The following is a 12,466-nucleotide window of genomic DNA, read 5'->3' on the forward strand; positions in this document are numbered from 1 at the left end:
CTGAACGAGGCTTGGTCACAGTCAGGTTCAGCACAGGGACATTGGGAAGGGACACAGGACGTGCTTGAGGGCACATGGGCAGGGGTCTAGACAGCTGGTGGGCAGGAGAGGTGGATGAAGTCCAGAGCCATTATTTTCAGCAAATGCAGGAAGTGGAGACAAAGATGAAGTTTCAGAGCCAAGCAGTCCAGTACCCTGGACAGCTCCACAGGGGCCCATCTATGCGATGGTGGCGTCTCTGAAACTCGGGATAAGGAAAGAATCTCCCTCATCTAGGCGGGTTCCTGTGGGAGCAGCCCATGCCCACAGTGGCCCCATTTAGTCAGTTTGTCCCGTCCTCTGCCTGCTCGGACTGCTCTTCCAGCTGCCCATTTACCTCAGGGACTCTCTTCCCTCTAGCGGTTCCATTCTTCGGGCATTTACTCTGAACTTTTTAACACACCTATTTAAACTTACGTTTTTCTGTCAACATCGAGAATTAATCAGGGACTAGATCCTTCTCTTAATAATTAACCGCTTACTCCTTTGTCCTTTCCCTCTCCACCCTGCCCACCTCAGCCCACATCATACCACGTCCTGTGTCAAGATCACTGGGCAGTTTATTTCCAGGTTATTTTTTTAATTAAACTTCTTTTCATGTTGGCTTTTATTTGCACCTCCCTATGAACTTCTCTTTCTCTCTCTTTTAATTCCTTGTAATTTCTTCCTTCTTCTTCTCTTCTTTGATAGTTTTGTTGGAATATACAACCTAGATAAGTTTAAGAAGAAATTCAGTAGGTGATCATTTTGGAAGCCTTACATGTCCAGCATGGACTTTTTTTCCCTCTCTAAAAGAATGCTACCTTGGCTAGGCAAAGGACCCCAACTTCAAAAATACTTCTCCTTGGCATCTGGAAAATACTGTTCCATAATCTTTCGGCATTTAGTGTTGCCCATGAGAAGCCTGGGGCCTACTTCCTGCTCCTTCTGCTGATGAAGCAGGAAAGGAGCTGCCTACTTCGTTTCTTATTTTTCCTTTTCTTTGCCTATTTTGTTGCCAGAGGTCACCTGGGGTACTGCCCCACTCTACCCTCCAAAACCAGAGCCTGAGCTAAGTCCTAGCATACCAGCCCTCACCCTGAGGTGTATCAGCCACTTCATGTCTATTTTCCCCAGCTGCATCCGGAATGAACCTCACGCATAGCCAGTCTCTGGGTGAGTGGAGAGGGGACCAGTGTCTTTTGATTGGTCTCCGTGCTAGCCTCCCCACCACTCATCCCATTCCCCGTTTCCCTGCAGCTCTGAGCTGGGATATCCCAGCATCTGGTTGGAAACTGGGCCACATGTCTTCACTGGACCCTCCCTCACTCATGGTGGTCCTGAGTTTCCCTGTCAATCTGATTCTGCTTCTTAAATTGCCTGGAAAGTCCTCACTTTTCTTGTCCACCTATGGCAGCCTTTCCTCTTCTCCAGGCCTGCACTCATTTACTTGGTGAGCATTTATTGAGTGCTTCGGGTATACAGGTGTGTGCTAGGCACCAGGGCTCTTGTGGAGACCCAGTCCCTGGCCTCGCAGAGCTCGGGCTCAGCAAAGGAGGGACCTTGAATCTGTAGCCAGAAATGGTAAGAAGTGCTCCGTGGACAGCAGATGGCGCTTAGGGGTGGAGGGTTAGGGAGCCTCCAAACAGGTGAAATTTTTAGCTGCAGCTTAAGCCTGGGATGGCTTCAATGCAGTCAGTCATGAGAGTCATGAGAGTGGAGGCTTGTGAGAGAGGAGGGGCAGGCAAGCCCTCCTCTTCTGTCAGGTGCCAGGTGTTAGCTGCCCTGCGGTGACACGTGCTGTCACAGTGAGCAAGACAAACCAGGCCCTGTTGGGGAGAGGTCTGCATGTGAAATTTCTCCTTTCTCTCTCTCTCTCTTTTTTAAATGTTTATTTATTTTTGAGAGAGAGAGAGAGACAGAGTCAAGCAGGGGAGGGACACAGAGAGAGGGAGACACAGAATCCAAAGGAGGCTCCAAGCTCTGAGTTGTCAGCACAGAGCCTGACACAGGGCTCAAACTCACAAAGCACGCAATCATGACCTGAGCTGAATTTGGAGGCTTAACCGACTGAGCCACCCAGGCACCCCTTCCCTTATCTCTTTTTATTTTATTTTATTTTATTTTATTTTATTTTATTTTATTTTATTTTATTTTACTTTATTTTATTTTACTTTATTCTATTATTTTTATTTTTAGTTTTGAGAGAGACAGAGACAGAGCACGAGCAGGGGAGGGGCAGAGAGAGACGGAGACACAGAATCTGAAGCAGGCTCCAGGCTCTGAGCTGTCAGCACAGAGCCCGACACGGGACTCGAACTCACAAACCGTGAGATCCTGACCTGAGCCCGAAGTTGGACGCTTAACCAACTGAGCCACCTAAGCACATCTCTTCTCCCTTTTTTTAAAACAGTTTTGTTGAAGCACAATTTATATGACATGAAAGTCACGCAACTTTAAGTGCACAGCTCAGTGATTTTTTAGTCAGTTGATTGAGTTGTCTACCATCACCATAATCCAGTTTTAAAATACTGTATCACCCCAGAGATACAATGCTATTTTCAGTTAATGTCTTCATTTGCAACATGCACTGATGTGAAATGAGCTTTTCTTCTAGGCCTTGCAGCTGGAACAGACGTGCCCTTTTCAGAGGTTGTGAAGTTAGCCCCACCTCCCAGATTAGCTGCTACCCCAACCCCAGGAGCTTCTCAGGTGAGACACCATCAGAATTTGGTCGGAGCCTTTGCGTCGTGAAAACTGACCCTAGTTAATCCAGTCAGTCCTGAACCACACAGGTTGAGGGGCGCCAGTCCTCTGGCGGAGATGAAAATGCACATATAACTTTTGACCACTAATCTCTGAAGCTGAGATTACTCTTTGGAGTTTAACCCAGTTGGGGTGAGGGGGCCGGGCCTTTATACCTCATGTTGATCGATCTCTGCATGCGGGCCACCCCAGGACGGGGTAAGGCAGCTCTCTGTAGCCAAAGCAAACCCCAGTGGGGACTGTCAGCTGAGGGCTGGGAGGATAAGTTCTTCATTCCTGAAGGGCAGTCTGTGTGGTATGCCAGGCCATCCGTGACACCTGTGTTCCTGCTTGCAGAAGGTTCCTGCAGCCTAGGAGCAGGGCCGCACGGATGGGGCGTTATTTCTCATCTAGCAGGCAGCGTGAGCTTCTTGCTTGCATCAGATTTCCTTGGCCCTGAAGTGCCACGGGATGATGTGGGGTGGGCCCAGGAGCATCCTAGAGCACATGCTGTGTCTGTGTCACAACTGAGTGACCCCAAGGTTAGGAAACTCGCAAGTTACAAAGGAGCTGAAAGCATATCTGCCCAACCTTTGACCCCAAGGGAGACATTATCTGTACTATCCTGGTCAGCAAGTAAGTTTTCCCTCTTCTCTAGAGGGTGACTCTGTCTCTGTCTTCCAAGGCTGTTTGCTGTGTAAATACCAAAAAGATAGTCTGCAAAAAAAGCTGTCTCCTTGGGGCGCCTGGGTGGCTCAGTCGGTTGAGCGTCTGACTTCGGCTCAGGTCATGATCTCGCAGTCCGTGAGCTCGGGCCCCACGTCGGGCTCTGTGCTGGCGGCTTGGAGCCTGGAGCCCCCTTCAGATTCTGTGTCTCCTTCTCTCTCTGCCCCTCTCCCACTCATGCTCTGTCTCTTTCTCCCTGTCAAAAATAAATAAACATTTTTTAAAAATTTAAAAAAAGAAAGAGAAAAGCTGTCTCCAGACATATAGAAACGCCATGGACAATTGTCTCCCAGCATATCTGGGAGCAGAAGCTCACAGTTTACAGGTGACAGAGAACCCACACATACAGATGTGCCCACGCTTCTATTACTTTGTCCTTACGTTGTGTGCCCTTACCTTTAAGAGCCAGCTCAGTGTAATAAAAAGACCGTAAACTGATATAAAGGGCCTTTGGGTTCTGATTCTTATCCTGAATTCCCCTCACCATGTAACCTTGAACAGCACTTCTCATCTCTGAACCTGTTTCTTCGTCTGTGGAGTGGGGACAATATCTGTCCTCCCTACTTATTATTATTATTATTATTTTAGAGAAAGAGAGAGAATCTTAAGCTGAGTGTGGAGGCTGATGAGGGGCTCAATCCCAGGACCCTGGGATCGTGACCTGATCCGAAATCAACAGCTGGAGGCTCAACCAACTGAGCCACCCAGGCACCCCTGGGTTGCCTACTTTTAACCTACTAATTGTGAGTCCTTGACTATAATGGCTTGATTATATAACAAGAAGTCTGAAGGTAGTTGCCAGGGTTGATTTAGTGGTTCAGCAATGTCAGACAGAGTATGCAAGCAGGGGAGGGGCAGAGAGAGAGGGAGACACAGAATCCGAGGCAGGCTCCAGGCCCTGAGCCACCAGCACAGAGCCCGATGTGGAGCTCGAACTCATGAACCTTGAGATCATGACCTGAGCCGAAGTCAGATGCTTAACTGACTGAGCTACCCGGGGGCCCAAGGAACCCTTTACTCTTACACCCAAGCGTAACCTCAGAATCCTTCGTAACACCTGGTGTCGCAAGCAGCAACAGTCCGTGATTGTTGGTGTCATGACCTATTTGAGGACCGGTTAGTAAACTCATTGGGAGCGGGAGGTGCTCTGTGGCACCTACTGGGTTGTGCTCCAGTCGAAACGCAAAACTGTAACTGTTTTCTCAGCTCAACTGGATATTGCAGCTTCCTCTTCCGAGAGGAGATCGAAGCTCCCCTTGAGTTCTCTGTCAACTTCACAGAGCTGCTCCCGATGCACCGAGAGTGGGCCGTGGTTGCATAATCAATTACTAAAATACCGGACTTTGGAGCTAATTAAGCCAAGTGAAGAGGTGTGGTTGGCATAAGCCAGTGGCGGTGCTTGTGAGTCTCAAGCAACTCTGGGTCCCTTGGTCGTAAGTGTTGCTTGTCTGGAAGACAACATGTGCTCACCTGAAATGCACCTGCCCTTCTCAGGCGAGGTTTAAAGAGCCACGGGTGAAAACACCTTAAAAAAAAAAAAGGAATGAAGGTTAAGAATGTGGGTTTGTGTTTCTGGTTCTTTTTCCCGTGTTGGCTTTTGGTTTTGGTTTATTACACAGCATACTGTATATGTAATTTTGTAGCCCACTTAAAAAAAAAAACACTACAGCACAACATGAGTGTTTGTATTCTTAAAACTGAGCATACACAGGGCACCTGGGTGGCTCAGTCCGTTAAGTGTCCGACTTCGGCTCAGGTTGTGATCTCGCTGTTTGTGGGTTCAAGCCCCGCGTCAGGCTCTGTGCTGACAACTTGGAGCCTGGAGCCTGCTTTGGATTCTGTCTCCCTCTCTCTCTGCCCTCCCCCGCTCGTGCTCTGTCTCTGTCTCTCTCTCTCTCACAAAAATAATGTAAAAAAAAACAAAAAAAAAAAAAAACTGAGCAGACACATTATTGTTAACGACTGCATGATATTCTATGTGGCGATTGAACCAGTAGTTTCTTTTAAGTTTATTTATTTTGAGAGAGAAAACACACAGAGGGGAAGGGCAGAGAGTGAGAGGGAGATAGGGAGTCCCAAGTAGGCTCCGTGCTATCAGCACAGAACCCACAAGGGGCTCCAACTGTGAGAGCCTGACCTCAGCTGAAATCAAGAGTCGGACACTGAACCTCCTGAGCCACCCCGGTGCCCCCCAGTAATCTACTTGAGCATTTAATATGTCTTAGAACAGTTGCTTCTAGGTTTTCAATTATTATAATTGAAATTATGCGAGTAAAAGGTTAACAAAACCTTCTATTCTGCATGAAAGTTTGAACTTCGGTTGACTTTCTACCTCTGTTTCCTTTGAGACAATAAAAATGGAATGTCAACAGCATTACTAGGCCACACATTGCTTATGTTAAAAGTGACCTTCAATTAAGGCACTCCACCTGGAGTGGGAAAACCATATACACATTCGTAGGGCTTCCCTCAGTACAGTGGCATCTCAGGGGCATGTCTCTTGCCTATGGAGTTGTTAAAAGAGAGACTCCTGTGGTAGGAGGTTCCAGAGCCAGGGTGGTTCGTGCACCTGTATGGTGTGGATTCCATCTCCTTGCGCCTGAGCTGTAACATGGGGGTCAGGGAGGAGAGACGGCAGGGAGACCCCTTCCTGGACACTTGTGCAGACTGCTGTAAGGACCGCTGCATGGTCTTTCGTTGAAGAGATCCACCTGCAGCCACTGTGCTGACAGGTACGTTTCTCCAGTGTATCCTTTTGAGGGCCAGGGTGTGGCCTGTGGTATTCTTAGGGGACTGGCTGTTTAGTGGTGTCTAAGAAGACCCTCAGTAGGCCTGGCCCCCCACACGTAGGATTTCCTTAGGAGAACTTTGCAGAAGTAGAGTAACTGGGTCAAAGGCTGTGGGCATTTTTATGCCCTTTGATACCAGCGTGCGGTCAAGTTGGTTTCCGGAAGGGCTGCACGACCGACTTCACCAGCTCTGGGAAGAGACCGCGAGACAGCATTACCAGGGACCTAGAATTTTAAAAAATGTTGTAAACCTGGTAACGGAAATTCTTTGTTCGTCCTAATTTGCCTTTTTAAAAAACCTTAGGCTGTAGGTTTGAGTACTACTAGCTTTTTCCTCCTTTGCGAATTGATGCTTCCTTTCTTTTGCCCTGCACAAAAGCCTCAATTACAAGTAAATGGGGTATTAAGTTTTAAAACTGTAAGTTGCAGAGAGATGTAAGAGGCACCTCCCCCTCCCCAGTCTAACCAGCTCTTTCTGCCCCTTCCAGGTCTACGAGGCCCTCCTTCCTCGATACGCCAAGCTTGAGCAGAGAATCCTGTCGCAGACCCAGGGGCCTCCTGAGAGAATTCCTCAGGCCCAGGCACCCCTGTTAACCCTGCCTGCTCAGACTCACTGATCCCGCCTCGAGACGTGCTCCTGGACAGCAGGGATCCTCCTCCTTGTTCTAAGTGACTGTGCCTGCCCACCTTGCACTGTTCCAGTCCTGCCCCGGACCACCTAAACCCAGGGGACTTTTATGTACAGGGACTTAAATCAGCAGAACGGGGGAAACAAAGCCATCCCTCATCCCTTGACCCCAGCACCCCCTTCTCCAACTCGGACTCTTTGGCCACTCCTCCCCAAACTGCAACCCACAGCCACCCCCCGCCCCATACCGTGACCCCGCTATCCCATTTCACCACCCTCCCAACCCTGACTCCCTTCTTTCAGTGTCTGAATGGCCTCCTAGTTTCTTCCTTTCTTGTCTTCCCCATGCTCACTCCTCCTTCAAGGTTTCTCCCTTCTGTCCTTCCAGCATCTGCCCCTCATCCTACGTGATCTCTTCTTCCTCCCCATGCCCACCTGCTGAAACTCACTACCTCCCACCCAAAGAGTTTGACACACCTGATGACCGTGCTTCCTGTCCCCTCCCATCGGCTCTCCCCACCGGTTGCCTGACTCCCTGGCACACCAGACCACTTGGAGGGCCCCTCTCCCAGGTAGTACAGGGTAGCACCTCCCTCCCTCCGTCCCTTCCTTCAGGGAGAATTTCTCAAATTCTAGATTTTTTGGTTCTATTTCTGTAGTGTCGTTTGACACGTTCTCTGTCTTCTATATTTCGTGAAGATTGGTGGTTGGATCCAATAGAGAGTTCCTCACCCTCAGTACTATTGACATTTGGGACTGGATAAGTTTTGGTTGTGGGGGGCAGCGTATCCCTGGCGTCTACCCGCCAGATGCCAGTGTCACCCTCTCCCCGAGCCGTGACAATCCAAAATGTCTCCAGACGTGGCCAGATACCTCCCGGTGGGGATGGGGAGGCCAAATTGCCCCTCGTTCATAACCACTGACTTAAGAGACTCGATCAGACACGATGCAATTTTCCTTTTTGTGTCAGACAACCAAGACGGTGTTCTTCCATCAGGAGGCACGTAATGCCTGGTTTTCTCTCACTGTTGTGATGTTCATCCCCAGCCCCATCAGCTCACTAGGGATCAGCTCACTAGTTTTGGTAGTCCTCTTCATTTATGACCTGGCATTCTTCTATGTGAGACATTCCCCATCCAGGTGCCCAGTGGTGGTGTTTATATAGGAGAGGCCGAATAAATAGATTCTTCCCGGTGTTCGCTAGTGTTCAAAATAATGGGTTAGTCCCCAGGCATCCTCTAACAGCAGCTAGGTATTTTTTTCGGTGTCAATCTGATGCATTTAGCGTATTTTATGTGTCTTAATCCATTGGGGTACTTATTTCTGTCCTTGCCTTCTGTTGTTAGCCATTCTCTCCAGCTCTTCTGTTTTCCTGACGTTTCATTCCTTCTTTCCTTACTGATACTTCTGCTCTGTTTACCCCTTAATTCCTGCCGGGCCCCAAATCTCTGTCCTCATCCTTCTTTCTCACCCATTCTGTCCTGTGGTTAGATGATTTCATCTATTCTTGGGTTTCAACCACCGTTTCCATACCAGGAACATCCAGATCTATGTTTCCATCCAGAACTCTCCTTGGAGTCTACCAGCATTCTCACAGGGGTACTTCAGACTCCACTTGTCTTCCCTTGCCCTTCCCCCAACCTCCTCCTGTCATGTTGCTGTTTCAGTGAACTGGAATCACCATGCATCCATGCATTCAGGAACCCAACCCCCAAATGCAGATATCCTCTCTCTTTCCCACATCAGATGAGTCACCAGGTGAGTTTGGTTATTCCTCTGGTAACTCCTAAAGCAGTTCCTTTCTCTCCATCCCCCCTGTTTTACCTTGGACCCCTTTATACCTTGCTCAAATTATGACAAAAGCCTACATAGAAAATCCTCTGTGATCTGCTTCTACCGAATCCCCCAGAGATTACCTCTGCTGCAGGCCCTCACCTAAATTGGGACTTCAGTGAAACCAGGCTCCTTGTGGTCTCACCCAGAGTGGAAAAATGCTGCAGAGCAGGTCTGAGACCCGGTGGGTTAGAGCAGTGGATGGGGGGGAGTCAAAAGGAAGAGCTTTGCAAAATGAATGGGGCCAGCAGCATTTCTGAGAGAGATGAAGTCATCTCGAAAGGAAGTGGTGTCCTTAGCAGGCTTGGTGGATGAGAGGAAGAAGAAAGCAGAAAGCTGAGGGTTGACAGCCTGTCAACAGCAAGTCGATTCAGAGGAAAATGGGCAACTTCCCCACCCCTGCTACCTAGACTTGACTTATTAAAGAAATTTTACAACATTGACCAAGAGAGAAAGGCTCTCTTAGACCAAGAAACAGAGAAAGGCCGTCAATCCATTTCCCATTTTACCTCTGCCCCCATAGAGTTGTCTGTCCTTGCAAGCATGTCAACATAAATAGAAAAGGGAACTTACCACATAGACATATGTAGGAAGAAAACAAAGTGAGAATCGAGTTTTCAAGCCGATGAAATACTCCAAAATAAAGAGAAAGAAAGAGAGTAAAGGACGAGTAGGGTAAATGGTAACAACCCTCCGGTGTGAGCTTTAAAATAAGTTTCAGTGCAAGTGCAGATGTGAAAGAATATCACAGGTCAGAGCATGTAAAACTCAGAATAAAAATGAAGGTTCAACAGGCATGTGTGTGAAGAGAACTGATCAAGCTTGGGAAAGGATTTGAACAAAAAATTAAAAGCGTCATAGGAATGAAGACTAAATTACAACATATTCAAATAAAAATCGAGATGTCTTCAAGTATAGTAGAGCATATAGAAGATGGGAATGATGAAAGCTAAGACAGCAAACGATAGAGAGGAAGAGCTGACAAAGTCCAGAAGGAAAAGGATCAGTAAAGTAACAGGTAAAATGGGAGCTTCTGGAAGCTACCAAAAGAGAAGACAGTGGAATTGGTTATTTTTTTTTAAATTTTTTGATTATTTTTTAGTATATTTATTGTCAAATTGGCTAACATACAGTGTGTACAAGGTGCTCTTGGTTTTGGGGTAGATTCCCATGGTTCATCACTTCCATACAACACCCAGTGCTCATCCCAGTGAGTGCCCTCCTCAATGTGATCGCCCACTTTCCCCTCTCCCCCACCCACCCCCCCATCAACCCTCAGTTTGTTCTCTATATTTAGGAGTCTCTTATGGTTTGCCTCCCTCCCTCTCTGTAACTATTTTTTCCCCTTCCTTTCCCCATGGTCTTCTGTTAAGTTTCTCAAGATAGTGGAATTGGCTAATACTTAAACTGCCCCTGGAAGTTTCTGAAAAGCAAAAGATGTGAATCTTTATCTTGAAAGGGCCCCTTTTTGTTACATGGAAAATTGACCCAGAATGATCAACTGAGACATAGTCCTAGCAAACTATTACACTTTGAAGGTGAGGAAAAAACCCATCTAGTCCAAAAGCTAGTTTCTTACAAAGGAAAGGTCAGGTTGGCATCAGATTTCTCAAAAAAAGAAAGTACAGGGGAGCAACATTTTCAAGAAGTTTAAAGAAAAAAACTGAACTAAGAATAAGTGTTTTGTATCAAGCTAAGCTGTCCTTTAAGTATCAAGGATATATCGAAGTTAGAATCATGTGAGAGCTCAAGAAATAGTGTACTTGTAACCCTGAAGGACCTTACTAAAAGACATGCTTCAACCAACTACGAGATGATTGGGGGACTTCAGCAAAATGACTGATGGTGAGCCTTGAGTGTCTTTAGTTTCAGATCTAAGACCAAAATAAAAGTGGAGATAAGAGTAGAAGAATAGTATCAAGTGGTATATGCTTTGACAAGGTAGAAATAACAATGAAATAGGGGTGCCTGGGTGGCTTGGTCGGTTAAGTGTCCGACTTCGGCTCAGGTCATGATCTCACGGTCCGTGAGTTTGAGCCCCGCGTCGGGCTCTGTGCTGACACCTCAGATCCTGGAGCCTGTTTCAGATTCTGTGTCTCCCTCTCTCTCTGCCCCTCCCCCTGTTCATGCTCTGTCTCTGTCTCAAAAATAAATAAACGTAAAAAAAAATGAAATAAATGAAAAAGAAGGGAGAAAAGACAATACAAAGGCGTCTGTGTTGCAAAGGCAATGTACAAGGCAAAGTATCATTTAAAGTTGACAAAGCAGATAGTTGGGGCTTAAGTAAGAAAAAGACTAAAAATTATATAAAGGTAATAGTGTATTATGAAGATAATCACCAGAATAAAAATAGAAATCTCCCTCAATGTCTGAAGAAACAATAGTAAAAACAATAAATCACATAGTGAAAAACATACGGTGAATATAGTATATACACACAGTAGTATAACAAGCATAGAGTCAAATTAGTAAAGGACTCAACTCATCTATTAAAAGTTCAAAAATGGGCAAAGGGAAAAAAAAGAGGTAAACCAAGAAATACTATAGAGAATAAATGAGGTTACCAGAGGGGAGTTGGATGGGGAGATGGGTGAAGTAGGTGATGGGGATTAAGGAGTGCAGTTGTGATGAGCACTGGGTGATGTATGGAAGTGTTGAACACTATATTGTACATCTGAAATTAATATTACACTGTATGTTAACACATTTAAATAAAAACCTTGAGAAAAGTTCAGGTTGGGGGGCACCTGGGTGGCTGAGTCAGTTAAGCATCCAACTCGAGTTTGGCTCAGGTCATGATCTCATGGTTTGTGGGTTCAGGCCCCAAGTAGGGCTCTGTGCTGACAGTGTGGAGCCTGCTTGGGATTCTCTCTTCCTCTCTCTCTGCCCCTCTCCCTTGCTCATGCTTTCTCTTGCTCAAAAGTTTATTTAAACTTGAGGCCTCACTTTTTTCAAAAAGTTTCAGATTAGCTCACAAACCAACATCATATTATCTTATTTACAAGAGACACACTTAAAACAATTGATCCACAAAGGCTAAACATTAGAGAGCTGGGCAAAAATATACCAGGCAGATACAAATCATAAAAAGCAAGATTGCAATATTGCTATTTGGCAAAGGTAGAAACCAGGAAAAAATTAGACAAAGAAGGGCACTATAATGCTAAAGGCCACAGTTCACAATGAAGGTATGTTATGAATGTTACAGCCTCAGCTATTTCTTTTGTCAACGTTAAATGATTTTCTTTGATTTCACCTATAGATTCCAACAATCTACATATCTTCTGAATATATATTGAACTTTGCACCTAATAAGGAATAATAATAAATAATAGAAAATATATTATTCTCACAAAAACTGGTAATTTATTATATCACAAAGACATCTATAATTGCCGCAAAATAGGGAGAATACAATCTTCTTTAATCACAATGCAATAAAATGAGAATAAAATATATGTATTTTTAATGCTTATTTTTGAGAGAGACAGAGCATGAGCTGGGGAGGGGCAGAGAAAGAGGGAGACAGAACCCGAAGCAGGCTCCAAGTTCCAAGCACAGAGCCCCATGCGGGGCTCGAACCCATGGACCATGAGATCATGACCTGAGCTAAGTCGGATGCTCAACCGACTGAGCTACCCAGGCACCTCAATAAAATATATTCCTTAGTCCCACCTGGAGAAAGACTTCTATGAATAGTTCTTGGAGCAAAGGGGACACATAAACC

General features: G+C 46.1%; 1 protein-coding gene across 1 annotated transcript in view; it reads left to right on the forward strand.

The window, feature by feature from the left end:
* The window catches only part of XYLB (xylulokinase), a 58,746-nt gene extending 48,872 nt beyond the window's left edge, over window positions 1–9,874 (forward strand). The window contains exons 18-19 of the mRNA XM_047100253.1: window positions 2,636–2,730; window positions 6,767–9,874. Of these exons, the coding sequence (XP_046956209.1) occupies window positions 2,636–2,730; window positions 6,767–6,895 (224 nt within the window). The 3' untranslated portion in view covers window positions 6,896–9,874. The remainder of the gene's footprint in view (window positions 1–2,635; window positions 2,731–6,766) is intronic.
* The last annotated feature ends 2,592 nt before the right edge of the window (window positions 9,875–12,466 follow it).

The sequence above is a fragment of the Lynx rufus genome, unplaced genomic scaffold (assembly GCF_022079265.1).
Source record: "Lynx rufus isolate CCGP_SWC_20201006 ecotype Redwood Valley unplaced genomic scaffold, mLynRuf1.p SCAF_5, whole genome shotgun sequence".
Lineage (NCBI taxonomy): Eukaryota > Metazoa > Chordata > Mammalia > Carnivora > Felidae > Lynx > Lynx rufus.